Source organism: Sesamum indicum, linkage group LG8 (assembly GCF_026168435.1).
Source record: "Sesamum indicum cultivar Baizhima isolate 11 linkage group LG8, ASM2616843v1, whole genome shotgun sequence".
Lineage (NCBI taxonomy): Eukaryota > Viridiplantae > Streptophyta > Magnoliopsida > Lamiales > Pedaliaceae > Sesamum > Sesamum indicum.
Window position 1 is genome coordinate 17,120,432 of NC_142664.1, and position 27,020 is coordinate 17,147,451.

Sequence of the window (27,020 nt, forward strand, 5' to 3'; positions counted from 1 at the left end):
AGTAAATGATTAGTGTCATGTATATGTGTATCTTTTATCTTGAGATTACTTTTATTGTAAGTCTGTGATTTGTGTGCTAATATCTATGAGAAGAATATGATCGTTTGATAAGTTAAGGTGAACGATTCATTGGTGAAAGCAAGGTAAATAAATAGTTCGTTTTAACCATATATGTTTCCTTTCTTGTGATACTACTTAATTTTATGAGATTCATGCTGGAACTAATGTATAAGGAATTGTATGAGTGGTTGACGGTTTAATTTAAATGAGTATGTTGTGAAAGCGAGATGAAGAAATGCAGTGGAATATTCTATTCGAGGAATAATGTGTTGTTAGTGTTTGCAAATGAACATGTATTGAGATGTGTTTACGCTACTAGTTGCTTACTGGAATGGTAATATGTGGAAACGATGGAGTGATGCAAACTGAATATAATTGTGATATGAGTACTCCTTGATGTTGTTGAATAGTCTGTGTAGCAAAATGATATGAAAAGAGCTTTGATACGATGTGAAAAGAGCTTTGATGCGAATTGAAAGATGTATAATGCAAGATAAAATTGATGAGCCTTCATGGCGTGTCAAGGGGACTCACTTAAATATTACATATTAAATGGTGAGGTTGAATTGGTGGAGAAAAATACTACATTACCTTCTAATAAGCAGACTAGAAAAAGAGGAGTTTAGTTGATTGTCTTGTTATGCATTGACTGCGTATGAAGTAAAGTTAATTGTGTTGAAATTAAAGTTGATTATATATCCAACATATGTTGTTCATGTTGTTCTTTTTGAAACTATATTTTTATGTACATGTATAAGTGATGCCGATTGTTTACTTACTGAGTTCCAGACTCATTCCTTTGCTAATATTTTTTAGGTATAGATCTTTTACCCACTGATGGCTACGTCCAAACTTTGCATTTCAGTTAGGTCAGACCAGTATGCAGTTCTTTTCCCACTCGTCAATAGAAACATAAATAACCTTTTGTGGTGGTATAAATATAAATTAAAATAAAAGAGGTGAAGTAGCTTTAGCCATTTCATTTTGTGGTATTTCATACACATACGAATAATCTTGTGGACGAGATGATAAATTTGCTAGTGAGGATGATGAGATTACGTGTATATATACTCTAAGGGTCCTGAATTATGTGCACAATTACATGTATAAATAGATTTATTTTAAGTGGAATATTTAGGAAAGATATAGTCTTAGTGCCGGTAAAGGATGCTACAAAAGGAATGGCTAATTCCTTATATAAGGGAATAAAAATTTTTATGAGAATAAGTATTCCCAAATTTAAAGCATACAAATAAAAAATGTGGGAACGGTGTACAAAAGTTTTATAAAGAATAAGAAGCGTTTGTGTAAGTAAATCTAACACTAACAAAGTAAATATAATATACCCTTATTTCTAAAATGTTTGTACTTTTTTCTTGTTATATATCCATTACAATCATATCATAATCTCAATTGTAAATAATTATATCAATAAATATATTGATTATTAATATAAAATAATAATATTTATAATTAATAAATAACTATTTAAATAAAAAAAAATAACAACCTTCGTGGAATTCAAATGCATGAGTTTACAATCATATGGATTGACACATCCTATTAAGAATTCTTTTATATTAGCAATGGAAGCATATTTTTTATGTGTCGATTTATTTTTTTTATTATATGTATTTAAATAAATAAAAGAAGAAGATAAAGTGAATAAATGATTAAAACTAATTAAATAAATTAATCTTAAAATGCATGAATAAAGAATTATAAATAAAATTATTTAATTAAAAAAATAATTATTTGTGGAACAAATAAGTATATTTAGGTTATATAGCTCACATTTTGTCAAAAAAAAAGGTAGAAACTTTAAGATTTTCAACTATTAATATATAGTATATATTTATATATACGTATACATAAAATCATGTTGATAGTATATTAGATTATACTAATATGTGATTTAATTCAATAATCTTCAAATATAGTATTTTTCTCCCTATAGATAATATTGATATTGAAAGAAGAATCTGAGTTTTTATTTGATTCTTAAAGTACATTTAATTTATTCTTGAAGCACATAACTATAATTGTGAGAGCACTTTATTCTTGAATTTCTATTAATTTTTAGGATAAATTACATCAATACTCCCTGATATTAGGTTCAATTGTACAAATACCCCCTACTATTTAAAAATTTACAAGTAATTGAATTCTTTAATATTTTAGTTATAATTATAAGTACACCCCATATTCTTTAAGGTACGTAATTTTTTTTGCTAACCTCAACATTTTTCTTCCTAATCCTAACGAAAAAGGGATAGGTATTAAAACTGAATTTTCAGACGTGGTGCAAGTATAATTTCAAACTTTTTTAGGGGAAAGTTTAATTTCACATTTTCAGAGGGGATCTAAGTGTAATTAACCCTTATTTTTAGGGTAAACATTGACACTCCCTGATGGTAGGTCCAATTATACAAGTACCCCCTCTTTTTTTACAAAATTACAAGTGATTCTTTAAGGATGTAGCTATGATTACAAATACACCCCATACTCAATAGCGAATTCTACACAAACACCTCTCAAAATCCATACACTAACAATCCTCGAATGTTGTGCATTTAATTTTTCAAAAGTCATCTAATATTTATATAATTAGACCTAACCTCAAAATGTGTCGATATAATTTATCTTAATTTTTATTACAACTATCATCCATCAACAAGCTCAATCGTAACTATAGTCTCGCCAAAATTCCGATCATAATCAAATACCCACAAAATAAAAATTTATAGCAATGTGATGAATTAGTTCATTTGGCTTTATATGTAAATAATAAAAATATTAATCACATTTGAAGTCAAGTGAAAAAATAGACTTAATTAATTTAGGACAACACAAGTTATTACATTGTTAGGCGCAAAACCTTAACATAAGGGTAATGTCACTACATCGTACTATACATTTATGTCACTTTATTTCGTATTCTGTTAGGTAAAATATTTGACGAATTATATCTTAGTTGTAGTTAACTGTATTTCTTATGACTTCATTGAAAAGAATTTTAAGTTTTAGTAATAGATTACAATTTTATAATTTATATGTGTTATTAGATCTATCTTCTTCCTTTTTTCTTTTTTGGGGTAAAATTACATGTTTTATTCTGTAATTTTATGTCGTTAGCACTTTGGTCCTGTATTTATTCTATTTATATACTTAGTTCTTTTTTCGACAAATTTAGTCGTGGGCATCTCACATTTAGTCCTTTTTTGACAAATTTAGTTCTATTTCGACAATTTTGGTCTCTTTCATACTGAAATAGATCTCATTTTTTTTTCTTTCTTGAAATTATGAATCGTTATAACCAAAATTGTCAATACAGGACTATATTTATCATAAAATGACCAAATGTGAGATGTTCTGAACTGAATTCATCAAAATATGATTAAATACATAAATAGAGTAAGTCGTAGAACAAAAAATGCTAATAACTTAAAGTTATAAAATCAAATATATTATTTTATTTTATTTTTTTACATTAGTTGTCTATCATACGTCGATATTAAAATAAAGAATATGGATTCAGAATGGCAATAAAAAAATTATTGGATTATTTAAGGCCAATATTTTATTTTCATGTCCTTAATTTAATTTTATTTTTTTTAAAATATATTTTTAAGTGATTTATTATTATAATTATACATAAGACAAATCATTAACAACCAACAACAAATCATTAAAACATAACAATTATACATTAATGGGATTTGTCATGACCAACTTCATAAATTGAACTCATCCTCGTTTTAATCTTTAGAAGTTGAGAATTCAATCCTTCAACATATGCCATAATTAAAATATTTTTTGAATTCAAAAGAATAATTACTCAATTCAAAAATAACTGATTTTACATGTTGACATTAAGCATATTTATTTTGTGGGCGAGGGTTATTTGAAAGTAAAATTGTAAATTTTCACAATACGACTAAAACTGAGTATTTTATCTTTCGGGTCCCTACTAATACTGGGATGCAAACATGATTAGACACCTTGGTAATATATACCGTAAATTATGGACGTCCATCCTTAGCTAACGTGTATCAGGATCTAGCTAATATGTGAAGAGACTCTACTTAAAAAATACACTCGCAAGGCTGAAACTAAAAAGAAATGACAGGCCTGCACAAGTGGCGTAACATGTCATGATGTATATATTTATTATTTTATTATTAGACATTTTTATTAGACATTCGATACAAAAATTTTTATTAGACATTCGAATAATTCACAAAAGTAAGTACATTTTCATTTTTTGAATTGATGGAAATTAAAAACAAAAATCTTGTTTGTATATATAAAAATATGTAAAAAAGGGTTATTACATTTAGTATCAAAATAACTAATTCTTGAACATTGAAGAAAATACAAGGAAATAATTATCTACTTTTCTCATAAACTTAAATGTGAACTTAATCTTTTAAAAAAAATTTGAGACTTTGATGTATATATTTTATTTATAGTGAGGCCAAAAGGAAAGACAAATTTGCAACTGATAAGTGTTTTGCCACTCTTCTCCAATAATCAGTTGCTGTAAAGGCCAAACTACTTTTTCAACATTCAAATGGAAGATTCTTCACTTCATTACACAATTGAGCCACTTAATATTACCTGTTTCAATGTTGTTACGAACTCCACCTCCACTATGTGCTGGTAGACGCCAACTAATAGAGTATTTGGCTTCACCTTTTTAGAAATATTTTATACGTTAACACATTTTATAAAATTATATTTTATTTTAAAGTGTTTAAATGAAATAAAATTATAGTAACAATTTATAGTTATTAGATGAATTTGAGGAGTTTGTTAAAATTTTAAAAAGTTAGTTGAAAACTTCTTTTACTAAGCTAATTATTCTTACCACCTCCTATTTGCTCATTTACAAATTCACTGACTTAACATCGGAAGCTTATAATTTACGCCTTCCCAATGTTGTCTTTACATATTCTTTTCTTAAAGAGCATCACATAATCGGATTACAAAGCTTGCTATGTATTTTGGAGCTTTTTGGAAATAGATTTTAGTATCTAAACACTTTTTTAAATTCGAGCATACAACAGGTAGATTTTGAGTATTTTTTCTAATGAAAATCTTAGATCTATCTCAAATCAATCAAAATTCCTGTTACAGTATGTCTGAAATCATTTCTAACCAGTTTTAAAGACTTGCTAATCGAACAATTTTTGTCCTGAAATGTTGCCACCTTCTGGAATAACTTTTGACACATAAATTGTGTCATAAAGAGACATGGGGTATGGTTTGCTAGGGCTAAGGACATGATGGTCCTTCATTGCGTGGGGTTACTACAGCTGGGCTGGGGAAGAATAACACAGAGCCTTTTGTTTAGTTTTACCAGCCAAGCATGATGATGCTTCTTCCATCACACGGCGGCCCCATTACATGGGAGAGAGTGCTAAAACATGCAATCCAGCTTCTTGGAATAAAGTGATTTTGAGCATGCTCACTAAAGTGTTCTGTACAAGAACAAAGTATAATCTTTCTGATTAATTACATCAAGCTTTCCTGGAATTTTAGAAAATTATAAATATTGAAAAAATTTATTGATACCATAATTATACAACCCTAGGACGGTAAGATGGAAACGTGTCAGCTTTACCCTTCAAAGATTTTTTGTTCCCTTTTTTTAGAATTTTTGAAGAAATGGTTAAAAAAACTAATGCTGTGCAATGTCCCATTTGCCCCTCTATGTTTATGCCTTTTATATTGTTTAAAAAGGCATTTTAGTCTATAAAAGAATGTTTTCGACAATTCAGTCCAAAATCTTCAGTGTAACCCCAATTGAAGCTAACAAAATGCCCACTGTTGGACGGACAGTTTTAGGGGGTTATTTTTAAATTTTTCAAACACGGGTATTTACAATTGTATCAAATTTCAAGGGAGTTCAATGTAATTTTACCTAATCTTTTCTCCAACCTGTCATTGTTGAAGGTACAGAAGGAGCCTTTTTTTTCTTCCCTCACATTTCCTGCATTTTGTGCAGTTGGAAACTTCCAGGGGTTCTTCTTATGAAACAAGTAGGGCATAGGAAACAACATAAGAAATATTCCAAGAGGAAAGGGCTGTTGAAATTTGAAGCCACCAAGAGTATGTGTATTACATGCAAGCAACATGGGTGGCACACAATGCAGTGGAACTTAGTACTTTATTCTGCTTCTACAAGACCGGCCGTTAGCAGGAGCCAGGATGTACATTTGGTGTCAATAAGAAACAGAAAAAACTGTTTGAATCCGATATTACAGAATAGCATAATACAAGATGACAGCGGAATTTGGGCTTTACATGGTCATGTTTCACTAGTTTATACCAAGTTCGCGACCGATGAGAGACCTCAAAACATGACCAACATCAATAATCTGCTTCCTATTGCGTTCCCACTTCTTAGACCTTCCTAGTCTATCCAACGTTTTGCAGATACAATCAAATGTGACTGCAACACTATGTTGCTGGAAACCATCTTGTACCGGCATGGTGCATTAGTTCAGAGTCATTTTCAGTTAATAGCAATGTCGATGATGTAGAGGATGCCAAGAGTGCTAGAGAAACACCATCAACATTCAATTCAATAATTATGATATAAAGAATCTACCTATTTATTTGTAGGCATATAAAATAAGAAACCTAATCTATTTCTCAACGTTATTCATCGTGCCAGATTCAAATCAGGCTCCAAAAGATAATTCAACTACAAAACAAGTCAACCAAACAAAAGGATCTAATTAAAAGAAATTCCTGACTCGTCTAAATAACTAATGTAAATATCCTGTCTAAATATATATTATTTGATATTATTCTTTATATGCAATTATTTTCGATCCCAATTATTTCTTCCCCCTGTGGAAAAGACTTTCCCTAGAAAGCGAGTATGAAGATAATATTGATAAACATCCAAAAAGATGATATAGCGCAGTTGAGAGGTCTGCAAATCAAAATCATCTTTAGCATGAAATGAACTGCAATAAAGGATGTGGTATTCAAGATTGGCAACCAGAATTTTTTCAACAAAAGGCTCCATCGAGGGAACAAGTCCAACTATATTATCAGAGGCAAAATGTAAAAGAAACAGCAAAAGGTCTTACAAATCATTAATCCTCTATATGAAAATTGATTGAACATTCAACTCCAATGGTATGTCCATGCTCAAGGATGGATATGCTTTCCTTGGATATGGAATCAAAATAGAGATTGAAAAAAGAGTTGGTGGATTATCGCCAGGATGGATATACTCAAATTATAGAGCAGAACAATTAGCATCAAGCACTAGAACACTATTCCGCAACCAAACACACATCGCTGAAAGTGACATGTGATTCAACCAAATAGCTAAAACTCAACTTCAACAGAAGCATGTCAACGTCACAAACGGAAATGGCTCAAGTAGAACAAATGAAGAGAACGAGGGCTAGCATGGGTAGCCAATGACAGCCAAGTGAGGGTCATCAATTTGGAAGGCATGCAGATGTATTAGTAGAGAGTTCAAGTTGGTTTTCAATAGGGGGGGAATGTCAAGGGAGCAAGTGTGGTAATTAGTCTCAAATGGGATGGTTTTTGCAACACATGACTCATGCTTGCTCAAGTTTCCCCTTTCTCACCTTGATACACAAATTCCACCATAGACAAGAATATATGACTTATTTGTCTCAGTAAAAGGAAAATTGGAGGATTCATCAATTCTTTTCTCTAATAAGACGTTCACATCACTTTCTATCTGTCCTAAGAAGACATCATTCAACGTCCAAACAAGCTTGATAAAATTTCATCCAAAGAAGTAAAATAAACTTCAGGAAGGGCATAAAAGATATTCCGAGTTGACCTATAAAGATAATCAACATTGCACTCTGAGTATCCGCAAATGAGCCATAAAATGCAACAAGAGTTGCTCATTGAGCATAATACTTGGAAAAAAGTTGCGTCAAGTTGGTATATATTTGGTTGTAGAACACAATTGATCCATGTATTCTAGAGTAACATATTTACTTCAAAAGTTACTTATTTGGGATCAAGTAGGTGTGTAGTGATTCTCCATAACCACTAATATTAACTAAATGTATTAGTAATACGTATATCAAATAAACAAAAAAGTTAAGCCATATGAAAAATATATCTATTTGATATAATATATGTCTATATATGAATATCTATTACATATTCAATATAAATATAACTAAACTTACAATAATATACAATATTACATGCGCTAAACATATATATACACAAAATACCTACATATACATATAGATCTTATATATAGTGTATGTGTTATATGTATACTCTTTTGTGTATATTTAATGAATTTCATAATAATATTCTATTTGTGTGACAAATATAATAAATTTAAGATATAAAGAAAGGTTGTATTAGTATTTTAAAAAGTGGTTGTTTTAGTAAAATAAAAAATTTGGTTCAATGGGGGAGGGCGGAATTGCTAATCCCTAGTTTTGGGACTTAGGAATCCGTATAAGCTATGCCAGACATATGAACGGGAATGAATCTATGAATGACAAATCTATTTGCAATTCATACTTAAACCATCCCAAAGGGTTTAAATTAATATGCTGTAAGCCTTATAACAAATGTTCTAAATAAACCACCCAACACTTGCAGAAAATCAAAATGGGTAAGAGCTCAAAAGGCACTTATGATATAAATGTAAAGAACAGGATCAGGGCATTGTACAACGAATGTATTGCTACTGAAGATCTTAGGTTTCCTGTCCAACAATAAGAGCATCCAAGTACAAGTCCAACAATGAGAAGTTGTAAGAAATTCTCACCAGAGAAGTGAGCTGCGCTGAAAACAATTGAACTGACTGTAACTGCTTGCTGCCATTTCATTTTGGAGGCAAGAGATGTTAGAAAAAAGCCTCGGTACACAACTTCTTCCAGCAATGGTGTGATAATGCAATAGACGAGAATGCAGGCTGTTATAGAGCTTGAGCCACTAGAAAGAATTTCTTTGAGAAAGGGATTGTTCACATCCTGCAATGTTAAGTAAATTGATGAAAAAATCAGACAGTGATGCTAGGCTTGGAAGACATCAATGACTCAAACCTTCATTAAAGATGTTTGCCCCACTTGCTCTAGATGAATGGAAGCAAATAAAAAAATTGACAAACAAACTTCAGAGGAAACAAATTTGAATTATATATACATCTTGGTCCGACAAAAAATTTGAAGAGAACATGGAAGATAATAGAAAAGCAATCAACAAAGAAAGCAGTAGTACAAATCAAAACTGTTATATTTTGCATAGTTGGAAAATTCTGATTGCTTTATCCTCCAATGTTAGTTAGGACCCTGCTTGGGTAGTCTATTCATTGTGCTGTCACTGCAGAACCATATTCTCTACCAGAAAACAGAGAGAAGAAATGTGTTCTGAACACTAGCTAGAGTCATACAAGAACCTAGCAAGTTGTGCCATTTGCACAGTGCAATAATTTCATACAATAAAAGAGAGAACAAGATTAGAATACATTCTGATTCAAGATAACATATGCATAATCATACAATAGAATAAAACCAGTTGTTGAGGTATGTACCTAAGCATAATTCGGACGGAAAAAATCATTTCAGCCACTTGCATAATTTAGATAATGTCCTGGCTTTAGACGTACATGAAGTACAAGAAGACAGGCATAGATGGTCACGTGTATTAGTAACTTTAGAACTTAAAAAAATGATCATAATATGCAAATCTTAGATTTATTGGGTTCTTCTTCAAAAAGATCCTCCTAGCACTTAACATCATGGGAGGCCCATGGTACATGGTACTCTAGGTTTGTTTTTGCACCATGTTAATTTAATAGTGAAGGTTAGGTTGATCTTCCTATTAGTAGAGAATACTCTAGAACTCCAAGTTTCTATCTTAGGTCAAGCTTGAAAATCAACTTGGGCTTCTGGGTGTTTTTTACAAATGTAGTGCGTTGATTTTACTTTATGTTGTTACAGTACGTTTTCCAATGGGTTTATCAATTTTTATAGAATTTTTAGAATAATTCTCTTTATGCTTATATTTCCAAATAAACTACACTTTCTAACTAATCCTGAAATATTTTAGTTACGGGGATATTTTACTAATCAGAAGATGGTTTGTTAAGATGAAAAGTTTATTACAAAATCTCATGTGTACTTAATCTTATACAATTTTTGTAAGCTTAATTGTCCAACTAAAATATTTATTTGATAGCTTTTAATTATGTATTGACGATTTTGCGCATAAGTTTCATTAAAAATTGACTTGAAGAACTAAAGTGAATTATAATTAAAATGTTAGGGACTATAAGGCAACGAATTAAACATTAGAGACTAAAGTGATACAAAACATAATTTTAGGGGCTACTAGTGATTTTGCTCGGTTGGGATTCTCAAGCTTCCATGTTAATGTACCTAAAGAGAAGTTTCATTAGCTAAATATTGTTGACATGATCTCCTACCACTTGAGTTATATGTTGTTTAGCCTATTGCATAAACATCTTCATTTTCTTATTCCTGAGATGATCAAAATTATTCGCAAGGCAAGATGCGAGGGATAGGATAAATGCATGCCCCTTTAAGACAGGAACTTCTGGTTATATAATCTTTATGGACTGTGAGGTTCTTAGTTATATTGGTTTTTACAGATGAAATTATTAAATGAAGAGGATGATAAAAGCAAATTGTTGGTGGTTAAACACAAAAAAATAAAAACCCACGTCCTTCGGCAACATCTTTTCTGTTAGTTTAAGTTAAATGATGATGGTAAGTTTTATATGAATGAAGTTATTTTTCTATCCTTACACTTTTCACCAAAGTTCACTATCTCAAGATGGGCCAATCCAAATAGGGAAATTGCATAAGGCTTTTAGAGCTCCAAAAGATTTATCTTGATTTTATTTTAACCAAAAAGATAACACCTTCAGTAGAGAGATGAGATGTACAGGACACTAAACAATCATATTGGCCTAAAGTATCATCATTACATTTACAAGATGCACCTAAAATCAACTATGCTCTGGATGTACTTCATAGAATGTATCAATCCTTGGATTACGCCTGCCTTTTGCCTGTTGGAGGATATTGTGTATGTTTTGTTTTTGAGAGTGCGGTGAATATATTTTTTCCTTATCAAAAGAGGGGATGGACTGGGAGCAAGCAAGAGAAAAGGTAAGAGCTGTCAATCTTCACTTGTCTCATCCCCAACCTCTAGGAAAAATTCATTATGTATCCGGTTTTAGTGAACATTGCAAAGCTAATGCGATATCTCACCTTGACTGATGTTTCGGACAGCCACATTAGGTTTGTCCAAGATATTCATCAAGAAAGACAGAAGCTAAAAACCATAAACAGAGATATCATGATGTCACAAGAAAACTAATTGTGGAATTTCAGTTGACCTCTTCTCCAAGTTCAATTCTTAATGCCCTGGTCCATTTTATCAATCAATAAAACATGACTAAGCTTACCTTGTGTCCCATCAGTCCGTCTGCAATATATGAAGTAATGAAAATCAACGAAAGAAGGAATCCGAAACCAAGGACTGACGCCAGCAACCAGCTCCTCTGGTTTCGCATTTCGTCATCCCGAAAGAAATCTTGGAGATCATATTGAGGCTTCCCAGGATACTGAAGAAGTAGCAGAACGATGCCAAGCTCCAAGGATTGAATCCCAAGTATTAAGAATGCCTGCGCTGGGGAAAAAAATAAAAAAGATGAGAACAGGTTGGTGCAATTTCATTCATTAAGTTTCACATAGAAAACAGGAAGAATTTACCTCCATCTGTGGATTAAGAACAGGTTGATGCAATATCCTGGCAGCTGCAGACAGGCCACCATAACTCAAAGGAATGTGGAGGCTAAACATGTAAAAACCCATAGAGCTCCATACACTTCCAGTATCAGCATGAATATCTTTTCTGAGAACTGAGAAACCCTGTTAAGAGAAGCAACAAATTACATGTTTTAAATGATAAGCTACACAAATAGAAGACCTGAAGAGAAACACAATTCTACATGCAACCTATTTTCAACGGATGGACGGCCATGTAAATTTAATTGTAAACCTAGTTAATACGATATAAAGTTGCATTCATGGAATTCCAGAACCATTAATTAGATTTTTGCTCCAATTTCTTCGTTTCGTTTCAATTTCCATTCGCCAGATTGCAGCTACTTCAAGGTTCTACTCGACAACTAGCATTAAGACAAATTCAAGGGCCAATTACAATTGAGTAACTGCACCTATACATTAAGAATAATGTGTCAACACATATTGACACTTCCACTGTATACGAGTATTAGTTTCTGTCTAAAGCACGATCATTATCTGATTGTTAACATAATGATTAGTTTGTTGGGTATTTACTTCTAGAAATAAGTAACTTTTCTTCAGCCAAATAATATAACCTCAACTTTTTCACCCAAGACATGGACGCAAAACAATTTATCAGTACAAAGTGGGAGTATCCCTACAGAAAAATCAAGAATACTAGCTTACAATTCAAACTTCTGATTAGTTTACAATCCAACTTGAATCACGCACACTCAGATACATGCATAAAAAGGTTTGCAGAGAATTCCTCTGGAAAATCAACTCTCTAACTTATAGAAACACAATTCTATTCACACGTTGGTCAATTGCACTAGGGCCATCATCCACAAAATGATAAAGGACGAGACACGTGGAAACACCACAACCCAAAAATCTAGGGTATACTCAAACTCTGGCCAGCACCAGATTCTGGAAGAAACCAGATGATTTCTCATAAGGTTTACAATACAATTTTCCTTTTGAGACTTCTACACATCACCTGATTCCAGCACTCAAATATTAACAGCACGAATCATAAACTACATGTCGCCAATTGCTCTAAATGAACAGTGCCCTCAGATTGGATAACTACATAACCGGGTAAGAATTTTCGTAGACATGTGCTTGTTATGACAAGCAAGCTTGAAACAATTCAAATAGCAAAAATTTATAAACCCAAATAGTAGCAATAACAACAGCAGCAACAACAATAATACAAAAGCGTAAAACCGAAATTACCTCTTGGGATTCTGAGGTGTTTTCATTTTTTATACAACGACACCTGAAAGAAGAAGCAGCACTGCTGAAGAAGTTGCAGTTGAGCAGCACTTTTTTGTAACTTTTGCAGAAATTTGTGGGAGAGACGCACATCAAAGGAGTATGTATAAGAGCAGTATCCATCTCGCAGTAATTTTCGACGCTTATTCAACAATTTCTTCAGTTAGCTCAAGGGTTCTTCGGCCTTTCTTTGTTTTAGATTTCTTTCATTTTCATCTATACTATTTCTATATTATATAAAAACAAAAGTTTTTTTTTTTTTTATGACACCAATACACCAATTTTTTCTTTTTTATAATATAATTCAAAATTTGATGAGTATCGAGATCATAAAAAATAATTTCTATAATACTTGTGAAAGTGGAAGTAGGGTCGATTCCACAAAAACTGGCTTTAAGTTGATTTCTTTGAGGAAAAAGAAAATAATGGGGGAGATTTGATTATAAAAGATATAATTAAAAATTAAATAAGTTAGAAAACAACTGAAATTATCTGACGAAGATACGAGAGAGAGATTTTCCGGTTAAGGTTAGGATCATGCTTAATTCTTGCAAGTTGATCATTGATGCAAGAATAACACATGTATAAACGAATAAATCAGTTATAGTGTTGGTACGGCCTAACACCCTACCTTTCTTTACTTTTCGTCTGCCAAGGTACGACCGTTGGCTAAATCCCTAATTAATAGACAACCTTGGGAACGTCCACAAGATTTAATCTATTAACAGCATTAAGAATTAGAAAGGCCTGATTCTAATCAACAAACTCCTACGAGAATAATTCATTTAAACTAGATCATGCATTCCCCATACCACAACTAATTACTATGACATAATTAATCATGCTACGTTGCTACTAAGCATTGAACTAAATAAACAATTACACGAATTTATAAAGTTCAGTTAGCTAAGCAAACCTTCTTGATAATGAACAACCGGCCGAATCATTCATACATCAGATGTTTGTAATAAAAGCACAGAGAATAGCATGAATATTCATTTAACAAGTGTAAAGAGAGCAGATAGATCTCACAACATATTACGAATCAAGCAATTACTATACCTTAACCAGAAAATAAGGAATTTAGCTGAACATATTAATTGATGAACACACTAAAAAGTGAAATTCCATTAACTCCGGTTATAAATTAAAAGTAAAAAAGAGAGTAAAATAAGCAAATGAAAATAAGGTATTTTGTTGAATTCCACCAATTAGCGAACAACCTTCAAATGAAGAGACCCCCTTATTTATAATAAAAGTCTTCTACGAATCTAAACGTAGGGGAGGATGAATACATAATTAATTCTAAAAAGGTAAATAAATCATAAATAACATGTTTTAAGGAATCATTTCCAAATCTAAGCACTTCATTCCTTTTTCTCTTGCGGAAATCACTCATTTTCCTTCTTCACCCGAGTTGATCACTCCACTGAGCGTGGACACGCTTAGTCAATCCTGCAGAAATTGCCTTGTAATCTCCTTTTTCTTTTTTTGATACCTTCACTTCCAATTTTAGCTTGATTTTTGTCATCTTTGTCTCATATCTTTCCTTTTGGCTGAATATGCTATAAAATCACATGATTAGGAATGTTTTGGTTTAAAAAGGAAGATTAAATCGCTATAAAATTATGACAATTGCACAGTTATCAAAACATAAAATATTATTTATTATATGAACGTAGGGACGGCGTGCCACGACGGTTAGTATAAAAAAAGAACTCCATTTTCACTCACAAATAGCGGTTACTTACATCGGAACACCAATTTGTTGTATTACCAAAAATATCTTTATGTATTTTCGACCATCCCTATTCAAGTTTTTCTTCTCATCAATATGATCTATTTATACTAATATGAAATTTTTACTCATACCATATTCTTATTGTATCAATAATATTTTTAAATTAATTTAATTTTATTTATTTTTAAAATGTGATGTATTGGTTTATATATCGTATTCTTATTTATAATATTATTTTAACAATTTTCATTAATCTTTTAATATTTCGTTCTAACCATATTCAAATCTTTGCTCCATTACTTTTAAATAACTAAAAATCTTAAGCTTCACGATTATATATATATATTTATATACTTATTTTAACTAATTAAACTCCTCATATTATTATATTTTCATTCTTGATAACATTTTTTACTTGAATTATCTCAAAACTCTTATATTTCTTTTGAGTAAATATAATATTTTTAAATATAACTTTTTAATATTACTCAAATATCATTTACTAATATCCCTATTCATTTTTATCACTTCCTCACTATCATAGCAACTAATTAAACACCTATCCATATAATTAAATATCCAGTTAACCAATCTGGTTAAATTGAACAAAATCAATCACTAATTTATAATTACTCAAATTTATGATTAAACATTAAATCAAATAGTATAACTTATATTTAGTAAAGACACTAATTAAATAATATAATTATACTAATTAATTATTAATATTAAAATATTAAACATACCCGTTTTCGCCTTATTACTCATAAATCTATGTCTATATCTATATTATATATAAAAATACGAATATTCTAAGTGTTTGTTCGTTATTGTGAAAAGACACACATTACCCTTACTTGAATAATTTTTTAATTAGTAATAAATTATAATCATAAAGAATAAATTGTATAAAAGACAATTTAATAGTTCTAATACCTTTAAACTACTTAGACAATATGACAAATGCATCTAAGTAGTTGAAATAATTATTACTAAATATTTTTTCATATTATTATAACTTTGTCTTTTTATAACTAACTTTTATTTATTCAATTTGGATAATTTTTCTTAAGGTAACGAACAATTAGTATATTATAACTTTCGAGATATCTATAAAAGAACACCAAAAAAAAAATATAATATGTATAATTACTATTACTAAAATAAGGAAAAACTCTATAAAATTGAGAATAAACACTATTGATAACAATAAAAAGTAAATATTAGAAACAAATATATACTAACAAATTAGTCGTAGACTAAATTTCAATTGTATTCTAACGGAAGCGAAATATATATTTTTTAGAATAAATTTATGAAATAAATAAGTGTTGGTTAACAAATTAAGTAAGTATTAAGAATAAAAAGAATTATCGAAAAATAAAAGTACGATTTTTTATTAAAGTTAAAATTGTGTCTGAAAATTCAATTATTCAATATTAGATAATCAAATATGCACATATATAAATGATTAAGTGGAAGTCTGACTGAGCTTGTTAATACTTTAAAACATCTTATAAGATGTTTTAAAGCTTATAAGCTCTATAAAATTGTTTCATAATTTTTTCTTTATAAAGCTTATAAGATCTCAAAATAAAATGTTCATAATTGTAGGGTGAAAAGCCCTCAGTGATATCTTCTTTGACAAATGACCTAGCCAACTATTACAGAGGATTTGAAGTGCGAAACTCCTTAGTAATACAAACCGAAATATAAGCCAATAAAATATAACAGATATACAGAAAAATAATGAAAGAATAAGAGATAGAGAATAAGCTCAGATTTTTGCCAGATCCAAACCACAGATGCTCGAATTTCTTAGTCACAGAGACTTAGCTACCATGAACGGCCAAACCCACAGTTACACCATTGAAAACCACACCAAAGGCTCACAGAGATCTTGCCTTTAAACCGGTCACAAAGACCCACTACAAGAGCTCACTTAGAACTGATTAAAAGGAAGAAGAAGAGTGCATGTGTTATCTGTTCTTAGGAGCCGAGGGGTAGAACCCTTTTATAGGAAAAAGTAAACTGTCGAAATAGAAGTCTACAGTGGCTTTCGATAAGCCATTTAGTTGGCTATGGAAGGCCACCACCATTTCAGGTGGTGGAGTAGGGAAAGGGAATCCATGGCAAGAATAGAAGAAAGGAGAAGGAGAAGCAGATTGTCGGTGCAAGAGGAGAGGAAATGAGAGACATTAGGGTTAGGTTAGAATATATAGGTAGAGAGAGATAGGTCGGGTTACCAAGTAGTGGGTCGGGTAGGATTAGTGAGCAGCCAAGTGGGTTTGGGCCTTCGATTGGATGGGCATACCAATAATGGTCATTCGGACATATTTTCTTAACAATAATCTCATAAGCTCTTTAAGAAAAAGTAAGCTCAACCCATATTTTTCATAAAATTTTTAAAGATATTTAATCTTAAGTTTTAATTAATAGACAAAATCACTTTTACGATTGTATTAGTATTTCACTTTTATCATTCGTATAATTGGAACTTTCTCCCCCAAAAGCAAACCTATGATTCTAAATTATAATGGTTAATTTAATGACCTTTTCTTTTTAGATATTATTACAATATAAAAAGTTTATTTTACAGAACACTCTCATTACATCTTACATACTACAGTCTTTTATTTATCCAATAATTTAAAAACTTATTTTTGAAATAAAATTAAATATTTTTAAACTCGTAAAACATTTTATAAGATTTAGGAACATATAAGATATTTCAAATAAGTTTAGCCGGACATTTTCTAAGTTTATAAGAACATAATATATTATTGAATACGAAATAAATAATACCAATTAGATTCATTATATGAATAAAATCAAGAAATCACACTGAAAATATGAAATTAAAAATTGCAAATAAAGGCAAAAATACTATTTCAAAATTTACAAGTTAATGAAGAATGTATTAATATCTTGACAAAATTAACATAATTATAGGACCTTGACATACAAATACTGCTAATTAGTATGTCTCATTAGATTAAAATTTGATTAAAAATAATTAAAAAATAATTAGTTTGAAATCAATTCACATCACATCAATAATGTAAAAATGAAGGGCATCATGATAGGTAATAAAAGAAAAATGTATCACACAGAAATAATATAATAAAAATAAATAAAACTAAAAACATAGAAAATCTCCAAAAAAAAAAAAAGGGTAGAAATAAAAAATGATCAATTTTATTAAATTAGAATTTCTCATAAAAAATTCCAAAAATAAGGGACTTTGACTAGTTTTATTTTAATATTAGACTATTTTCATATGTTATATTTATTTTCACATTAATCCACTACAAGATCATTAAATATAATATCTGGTTTATACAAAATCAAAATTTTCAGTTTTAGGATTAAATTTTTTATACTATATAAAGTAAATTTACAAGAAAATTACAAATGATCGAATTAAGTGGTTTGGAACAATTATTATCATTTTTTTGTAAATATAATTGTAAATTTCAATGATAGAAATATAAATAAAATATGAATTTTAATATTTTCATAGCTAATAAATGATATGTTCATCTTTAAATATATATTTTTGTAGGTGCAACGCACAGAATACGCTCTAGTGTGTATATATATATAAAAGAGTGATAGTAGTGGTGGGCACATGTGGGCCATGCACAACTCAAGTCTCATCCCCATTTTCGAGAAACTATATCATTATTATTATTATTATTATTATTATTATTATTAACATTGATGAAAATTACAATTTTATCCTCTCTTTTCTTAATTTATATAATTTAGTCCTAAATATTTTATAAAGCTCCAATTTGCTCCAATCGAATTTAAAAATAATAAAAACTTGAATCAATAATTTATTCCTTAATTAACTAAATTTTCTAAATATTTATCAATTAATTTCATAATTATCTATTAAAAATTTGTGAATGTTACATTAAGTTTCATCGAGTCCCATTCATTAGTCTCCTCTATCATCCATTTTTTGTAATAAACTTACCAAAATACCCTTATGCACTGTAAGTCAATTTTTTTTTTCAATTTTGTGAAATTTTTTATGAACTAAATGAACATTTTTATTCTTACTATTCTTCAAAATTTCACTGGTGTTTTGTACATTCTTTTAAAAAAAATTAAAATAAATACAGTAAGGGCAAAATGACAATTTTATGCCCCCATTCAAGAATTTAATAATTTTATCGATTATTATGAGGGTATCAATAATTAAAAGGTATTCTTAGTTATATCAAATATAAAGAGAGTTGCTCATTGGAGTTGACTTTTATGAAAGAAGAAACAAGCTTTTAGCTGTTTGAAGTCGTTTTTCTGAAGATGACTTCGAGTCAACTGGTACCTCCCATTCATTTGCTGTATCCCATCTCAAGTTGCAGTAGCTCTTTGTCAATAACGACGGAACTGCTCTGTTAAAAGATCAGTTCTTCTCTCTCACAATCTTCCGCAGATGGGCCGGCTTGATTTGATGATTGAGTTGGAGCACGGGCCGCAATGTCAGGACGACAGACCGAAGAAGGAAGAAAGAAAGAGACCAACAAGAGGATCCCCGAGCAGAATACACGATGATCACAACGAAAGCCAATCAAGCGATGAAGATGTAACAAATATCCAAAAGGACTATAACTTGTATCTGGCAGCCAAATATGACAACCTGGATGGCTTCTTGACCGTCCTCGATCGAGTTTCAGCAGCTGAGCACGCATCGTATGCTGACATTTTGATTCGACTGAGTCCTGCTGGAAATACATATATTCATGTAGCAGCTACACATGGAAACGAAGACATAGTAACTCACATAGCTGCAATGGTACCATCTCTTGTATTACGCAAGAATTCTGATGGAGACACTCCATTGCATCTTGCTGCCAAAGCTGGACAGGAATCAGTGGTAAGATCCCTGCTGCTAATCCGTAGGCAGGCTGAGAATCTGTTAAGAGCAAAGAATGAGAGAGGAAACACAGCTTTGCATGAAGCATTAATCAATGGTCATGAATCAATTGCTCAATATTTGGTCAGAGAAGATCCTGTAGTGTCTTGTTATGAAAACAACGAACGCGAATCCGTATTATACTTGGCAGCCAAATATGGTTATACAGATTGCGTGCTTTTGATTCTTCAGCTCTCACCAGAAAGCATAGTTGAGCAGTTGAAGGAAAAATCTCCCATTCATGCAGCAATCAAGGGGAAGAATAGAGGTACATCCAACTTTTAAATATAGCTAATTAGGTGTCAGAAAATGGGGTTAATTGTATTTTAATTACCCTCTTGTAAATACGAACAGGCACAAAACCTCCCTGAGAAAGAAAAAAATGAAAATGTAATCTCTAAACTCTTGAAAAAGAAGCTCACTACCTTCAGTGTGGAGTCATATTGCCATTCTTTTTAAATATTCAGGCGGTCGCATCATGCTTTCAGAGGGATCTTTCTCTATTATTTATTTTCAAAGGGGACTCTATTGTACTTAATCCTAGAAAATATTGACAACAAGAAGAACCAGAAGAAAAAGCTCACTGTTCATATTCATGCTTCTAATGCCTGCTTTATGTGCTTCAGATGTTTTAGAAGCCATGTTGAACATGAACACAAATTTGGTTCAATTAAGAGATGCCAAAGGGAGAAATCCACTTCACTATGCAGCATCGTTAGGCTACCTTGAAGAGGTTCGTTACTTGCTAGACAAATGTGCTCCTAGTGCCACACAAAGAGACAATAGTGGTTCATTTCCCATTCATCTGGCATCCATCAACGGCAGTGTTGAGATCATCAGCCTTTTGCTTCAAGACTGCCCTTGTCCAGAGGAGCTTCTCGACAGGAACGATCTCAATATTTTACACCTAGCTGCCAAGAATGGAAGATACAACATAGTCAGATACATTCTCAGCACTCCTGCTCTCAGGAAACTCATAAATATGAAAGATAAAAATGGAAATGTGCCCCTGCATTTGGCCAGCAGGGAGGGGCACCCTAGAATTGTGAGTGCTTTGACATGGGACAAGAGGGTGGACGTTAAGATAGTCAATAACGAGGGGATGACAGCTCTAGATGTTGCTGAGTATTACATGAAGTACAATTCCCAATTTCGCCAGGTATGCACAATGAGCAACTGAACCACCTTGCAATCAGTTCATCAAACTTTGCCAGAATTTCACAATTCACAGTGTTTAAAATTGAAATCGCATAACGAGTATCTAATGCTCATCATGTGAAATGTATGGAGTTGTAAAATGCTTCTTTATAGTCTGTCCTGGAAAAAACATATATAGAAAAATCAGTGCATGCATATTTACAGATTAGGACCACAGAACCCCACTACAAGAAACAATGCACATTGTTTTATTGAATGCTGCAACAAACTAGCATCCTGATATCTACCATTCCCTCGATCAGCGTTTGACCTGGGCTGCTCTGAAAGCTGCTGGCACTCCTCGCTCTCTGTATCGAACAACTACAGGAGGACAGAACTCAAAGAAGAGTTCCAACATGGAAAATTACAAGGAAAGAGTCAACACTCTTTTGCTTGTATCAACTCTGGTTGCCACAGTAACTTTTGCAGCTGGTTTCACTGTGCCTGGTGGATATAATACCTCCGATGGAGATTTGGGAATTGCAGCCATGTTGAGAGAAAAGGGATTCCATATATTTGTTTTCTGTGACACTATAGCCATGTTTAGCTCCATTCTTGTTGCTGTCACTCTCATCTGGGCTCAATTAGGTGATCTCACCTTGGCGCTTAATGCTCTCACTTTGGCCGTGCCTGTCCTTGGCATTGCTCTTACTATGATGGCCATGGCTTTCACAGCTGGAGTATTCCTAGCAGTCAGCAAACTTAGGTGGCTTAGTACTGCTGTCTTGGTCATGGGCATCACCTTCTTCACGATTTTGTTTGTCCTCCTCCTTCCGTTATGCACTCCACTTACTTCAACTAATCGGATATTGCGCCACCTGTCCTACTATTCCTTCTACTTGCTCATACTAGCCACCAGAAGTTAGCCAAAGACTAGTTTGAGTAACAGTACAGCAATTCGTTGCATGATCTTTATGATTAGCCTTTTTGTACTTGTGTTTTATGCAAGAACTTTAAGGTTGATTTTAAGTTTTACCTGGCATGAGGTATTCCACATTATGCATTCTGCAATTCTTGCTGTTAGCGAACTTTATTTTTCCATTGCTTTGGTTTGCAGACTAAAATTTCAGCTTCTTTGACAGAGATCAGTCTTCACCATTGCCTCCCTTATTCTTTTAGAATTTTGAATCAACATTGAACGCGACCAAAAATGCTAACACAATACATGAGGTTCGATGTTGAAACTCAGGTATCAATATTAATGAATGCCACTTTTACTTACTCATACACATTAGTGGAATCACTCTATTTTCCGTATTAACTTTAATCTGCAATTCTATGAAAGTCAGGAATAAAGTCCCATAATTTGAAAGGGGGCGACAACTTTTTCTTAGCAGATTTCGGACAGTTATAAACTGCTGATCCGTAGCCCATTAATCACGAAGAAATGTATCTCAAGTCCTATGCAGAACGTCTTCTTCTCTAGAAGCCATCCTACTTCATTTATAGTAAAAGATCATAACTAGCAAGCTTATACACTCTAAGTCAGCAGTACAGAACCAGCATCTGGTTATTTCTCATGCTACCTATATTGGTCTTAGGAATTACCAACATGAGTAAAATGACACGAAAAGAAACTTTTTATGATTCAAAATAAATCTTATCTTAACAATGAACTTTCAGAGTGTTTAAATAAAATCAAATACAAGCAAAAAAAGTTATAAAATTTTTGAAAATAAGTTAAAAGCAAGGAGTATCATAAGAGCTTATAAGCTCATTTTCTAAAAATTTTATCCAATAATTTAAGGTATTTTTATAAATTCTCAGACAAGTTTGCCACATGCCCTGTAACGCCCTATATTACAAACTTCTCCAATTGATTATTTTTCATAAATTATCCTTTATTTAAGATGAAATAACTTACTAGGTACACCAGATGCTGATACACTAACAAGACCAATGCTTTAAAATTGGAGGGGACCGACTGGTTTAACCAGAAACCAACGAAAGGTCCAACCGAGTTTTATTAAAAATTTATAAAATAAAAAAATAAATGCAGATCAAGAAATGCAGCGAACCAGTGAAACGGTCAACCAGTTCACACCAAAAAATTAAAACAGAAAATTAAAAAAATATGAGAAACTCATTTTTACAATATTTTTAATCATATTTTTACAATATATGACTTTACTTGAAATTTGAGGATCACAAATTAAATTTGAGACGTAGATAAAAAATTACAGTATAAATCCATATAAAAAAATTCTAAATTCTATCTATTATTTTGAATTAAGTATTTAATATATTAAATTGAAATATTCATTTTTTAGAACTTGCACTTCGTTCAACTCTTCTAGTTTAGTCAATTTATTTATATATATATATATATATATATGTAATTAATATATGTGTACCTATACCCGGATCAAGTGCTTCCTTTTAGCCAGTTCGAAAAAAGTTGGATGACTAAAATAACTCTTATTTATATATTTCAGATTAGTTATGAAATTATTGCACAGCTTCCTTTGACTTAGTACTGACATAAGCCATGACAAACACTAAGGGCCGAATTACTCCTACTTTCTTGGTGCAAAGCAAACACTTTTCTGCATCTTGAATATTCTTTTAGGACTACTTTGCCAAGAAGCTACCAACGTTAAAAAATACTAAAAACTTGACCATGGTGGTATTATAAATGCCATATACTGCAATTAATCAAATAACATATGACTAGTTGTTAGCTCAACTGAGTGGCTGTGCAAGTTACAAGTAGATTCCTACAAATTGAACTTTCCTAGATTTGTCACCAGCAAATAAGTCATCATCATCATAAGAAAATACTGCATTATGTGACTAACATTTTCCATATGCAGTACAAGGAGGTTCTGCCAAGACTATATTTCCATGAACAGATCTAATTATTATCATATGAAGAATAAGATGTTAGGAAAAAGGTTCATAATAAGAATCTTAAAAGGGCACTTGAAAAATTCCAAAAATATTACTTGTTTTTTATATATTCAGGAGATCCTTTAAGCATTGAAGAATATTCCAACTTACTAAACATAATAAAGTTCCTAATTTTACCATGTATATATTAACATGAGCTCTTACATGTTATTACTCACAATTTATTATAAGCTCTTAGCTTATTTTACCTAAACAAGTTTGGATCTCATGTGTAGTTTATAGGCTTGAAATATAATAAGACTCGTTGTTTAAGCTTTAAGCTAACACCCAACACAAACGTCTTTTACAATGACACTAGTGATTGAAAGTTGAAAGAGCACAATTCAAACAAAACAACAAACAACCAGGTTTCAGAGAAATTACCAGATAATTTCCATAAGTTGAAACGTTTGTCAATATAAAGTCCTCATAAGCGCCATTTTCCAAAAGAAGAATGCAAGTAAAGTTAATTGGCAAGCCAGTTACCTATGCCCGTGCTCAAGAATCCAGGTTTGCTGGAGGAAGAGGAGGAGGAAAGTTACGGTACTTCAGAAAATATGGATCCTGAGCTATACAGAGCAACAACTGAAGGTGACATTCTTCATTTTGTAAGAGCAATGGAAAAGGGACAACCTGACCGATATCACAGCCCACCAGCTTCTTGTGTGCAATTAGGCCCTCAAAAGAACACAGTTCTGCACATAGCAACAAGCTTTGCTCATTATGAAATTGTCAAACTTATCTGCAAGGACTTACCATTCTTTGTTGCTGAAAAGAATGCAAAAGGTGACACCGCACTGCATATTGCAGCAAGAGCTGGTGACTCGCTGTTGGTGATGCTGTTAGTTAATTCAGATTTCAAAGAGGGTGGCTTAGCTGAAAAAAATGACGAAGGAAACACTGCCCTGCATGAAGCTCTCAAATATGGGCACGAAGAAGTGGCTCGAATATTGATCAATAAAAATCTGGAGATGCCTTATTCACTTAACAAGGAAGGTAAGTCTTTGCTTTATCTGGCTGCAGAAGCAGGGTTTGTCACCATTGTGAGACTCCTCATGGACAATCCTGTCGGGAATAACAGTATGGGTGGAAAACATAAAAATAAGTCACCTGTTTATGCTGCGATTCGTGGACGCAACATTGGTAAGTTTCTTGTAAAACCATTCACGTTTGACTTTATTATAATCTCCAGGTGATGATCTCGAGTTAACACTAGGTAAGATGCACAGTGGGACAAGGACCAGATGAGAAAAATGCAAACATAGGAATCAGGTTCATTTATACTACTGTACGGATGAAAACAAATTTAATTTCCATGAACATGTATCAGCATTGACTTAGGAAGGCAAGACCCAAGTTAACCATATGAAGGGGTTCCACACTCTCAATTAATTTCACTTGAGCTAAAATCAACCGACAATGTTTCCAATGAAAAGCATCTATATGTAGGAAGAATACATGAGCACAGTTGAACAGTAAGCATTAAATTTGGAATGGCAAGATACAGAGCAACTCTAAATATGATTGTTTCTTATGTTCAAAAGGAAATTCTCTTTTCTAATCCGACTTATAACTAGAAGATGTGTTTATCTTGCAATACCTTACAACAGCTTGATAAAGTTGTTCATCCACTTCATGATATCAGCTGAAATATAATTTTTTGTTCTTTTCTTCTTTCTTTTTCTTAAAATTTAGATGTCTTAAAGTTATTGTGGGAAAGGGATCCATCATCATTTGAGCTAAGAAATGGCAAAGGAAAGAATCCTCTACATGCTGCTGTATGCATGGGATATACTGAAGCAGTCAAATTCTTACTGGATAAAGATTATGAATTTGCTTACCAAAATGATAAGTGGGGCAACTACCCAATCCATTCAGCATCCAACAAAGGCCTTCTTGATATAATCAAGTTTATGCTTCAGCAGCGTCCAGATACAAGGGATCTGCTAACTGCACACGGTCAAAATATGCTACACGTTGCAGCTAGAAGTGGAAAGTACGAAGCAGTGAAGTATATGCTTAAAATGCCAGGACTGGAGAAGCTTATTAGTGAAAGAGATGAAGACGGAAACACACCTTTACACCTGGCAACAATGTACGGGCACCTAAAGATAGTTGCCATGCTCGTAAGGGATGAAAGAGTTAATCTTAAGTTGCTAAACAACAATCGTCAAACAGCACTTGACATTGCTGAAGAACAAATGGAAATGGGATTGGCATCATTTCAGAAGGTTAGTGCTTTACTTGGCACGTTGAAATAAATTGCAATAACTATAAAACAAAGTTGAATGAAATTTGTCTAATGATGATACCTGCAACTTTTCATTTACAAGTTTAAACATATGATCCACATGTCTCTGCATAATCTCTAAGGCGATTGTCAATTTTCAATGCAGAGGCTTACCTGCATGGTCCTGAGAGTTTTTGGTGCCCCACAAGCATGTCAACCTAAGACTTCCAGAAGTGCATGTGTCAGGCTTGGAGACCAACCAGAGACAGAAAGTTGGAGAGATAAGGTAAACGTAATTCTGCTGGTGGCAACAGTAATTGCAACTGTTACATTTCAAGCAGGTTTCACCATACCTGGTGGTTATAACAACAGTAATCCTGACCAAGGTCTTGCAACCATGATAGAGAAGGTGAAATTTCAGGAGTTTGTAATTTGCGACACTATAGCATTGTATAGCTCTATTATCGTTGCTGTCACACTCATATGGGCACAATTGGGAGATCCTAGTTCCATGCAAGTTGCTTTAAAATTGGCTTTACCTCTGCTGGGAATAGCTCTTGCCATGATGTCTATAGCATTCTTGGCGGGTGTCTACCTCATAGTAAGCAAACTCTGTTGGCTTGCAAATGTCGTCATGATCATCGGCTCATTCTTTCTCGCTGTGCTCGTAGTGATATTTATTCCTCTGTGTTTCTTAGGCTCATCAAACTACCATAGATTCCGCCGCTTCTCATACCATCCATTCCGTCTGGTGTTATATACACTGGGAGCCTGAGAATTCTAAATAGCATACCAGGTTATCAGAAGATATCCTCAGTTGCAAGTATTCTGTAATAAGTCTGCGCTCTGTTGGGTTGTGGATCAATGATAATAAGTTGGTCAATATGT

The 27,020-nt window shown here is 32.2% G+C and overlaps 3 protein-coding genes and 1 long non-coding RNA gene across 6 annotated transcripts; 2 read left to right on the forward strand and 2 right to left on the reverse strand.

Moving 5' to 3' along the window:
• Positions 1–6,213: 6,213 nt before the first annotated feature.
• Positions 6,214–13,359, reverse strand: LOC105167833 (CAAX amino terminal protease family protein). Of its 2 annotated transcripts, XM_011087663.3 has the most exons (5): positions 13,110–13,359; positions 11,835–11,993; positions 11,528–11,746; positions 8,861–9,065; positions 6,214–6,623 (listed from the first exon to the last, which is right to left on the reverse strand). In XM_011087663.3, the coding sequence occupies exons 1-5, from the start codon at positions 13,269–13,271 to the stop codon at positions 6,526–6,528; spliced, it is 843 nt and encodes a 280-aa protein (XP_011085965.1). In that variant the 5' UTR covers positions 13,272–13,359; the 3' UTR covers positions 6,214–6,525. The 2 variants fall into 2 exon arrangements, with proteins under 2 accessions (XP_011085965.1, XP_011085964.1); XM_011087662.3 differs by lacking the exon at positions 6,214–6,623 and having other exon boundaries at positions 8,584–9,065.
• Positions 13,360–19,033: 5,674 nt separating this feature from the next.
• LOC148787253 (uncharacterized) lies at positions 19,034–25,842 on the reverse strand. Its single transcript, XR_016066762.1, has 4 exons — positions 25,744–25,842; positions 21,262–25,114; positions 20,541–20,727; positions 19,034–19,816 (listed from the first exon to the last, which is right to left on the reverse strand). It is a non-coding gene; the product is annotated as an uncharacterized LOC148787253 (long non-coding RNA).
• Positions 19,337–22,094, forward strand: LOC148787254 (protein ACCELERATED CELL DEATH 6-like). Its single transcript, XM_088883600.1, has 3 exons — positions 19,337–20,084; positions 20,443–20,975; positions 21,277–22,094. Exons 1-3 carry the CDS (start codon positions 19,337–19,339, stop codon positions 21,877–21,879), a joined length of 1,884 nt encoding a protein of 627 aa, XP_088739726.1. The 3' UTR covers positions 21,880–22,094.
• LOC105168572 (protein ACCELERATED CELL DEATH 6) lies at positions 24,391–27,020 on the forward strand. 2 transcript variants are annotated; one of them, XM_088883602.1, is made up of 4 exons: positions 24,739–25,045; positions 25,598–26,133; positions 26,299–26,733; positions 26,831–27,020. In XM_088883602.1, exons 1-4 carry the CDS (start codon positions 24,739–24,741, stop codon positions 26,918–26,920), a joined length of 1,368 nt encoding a protein of 455 aa, XP_088739728.1. In that variant the 3' UTR covers positions 26,921–27,020. The 2 variants fall into 2 exon arrangements, with proteins under 2 accessions (XP_088739727.1, XP_088739728.1); XM_088883601.1 differs by having other exon boundaries at positions 24,391–25,045; positions 26,299–27,020.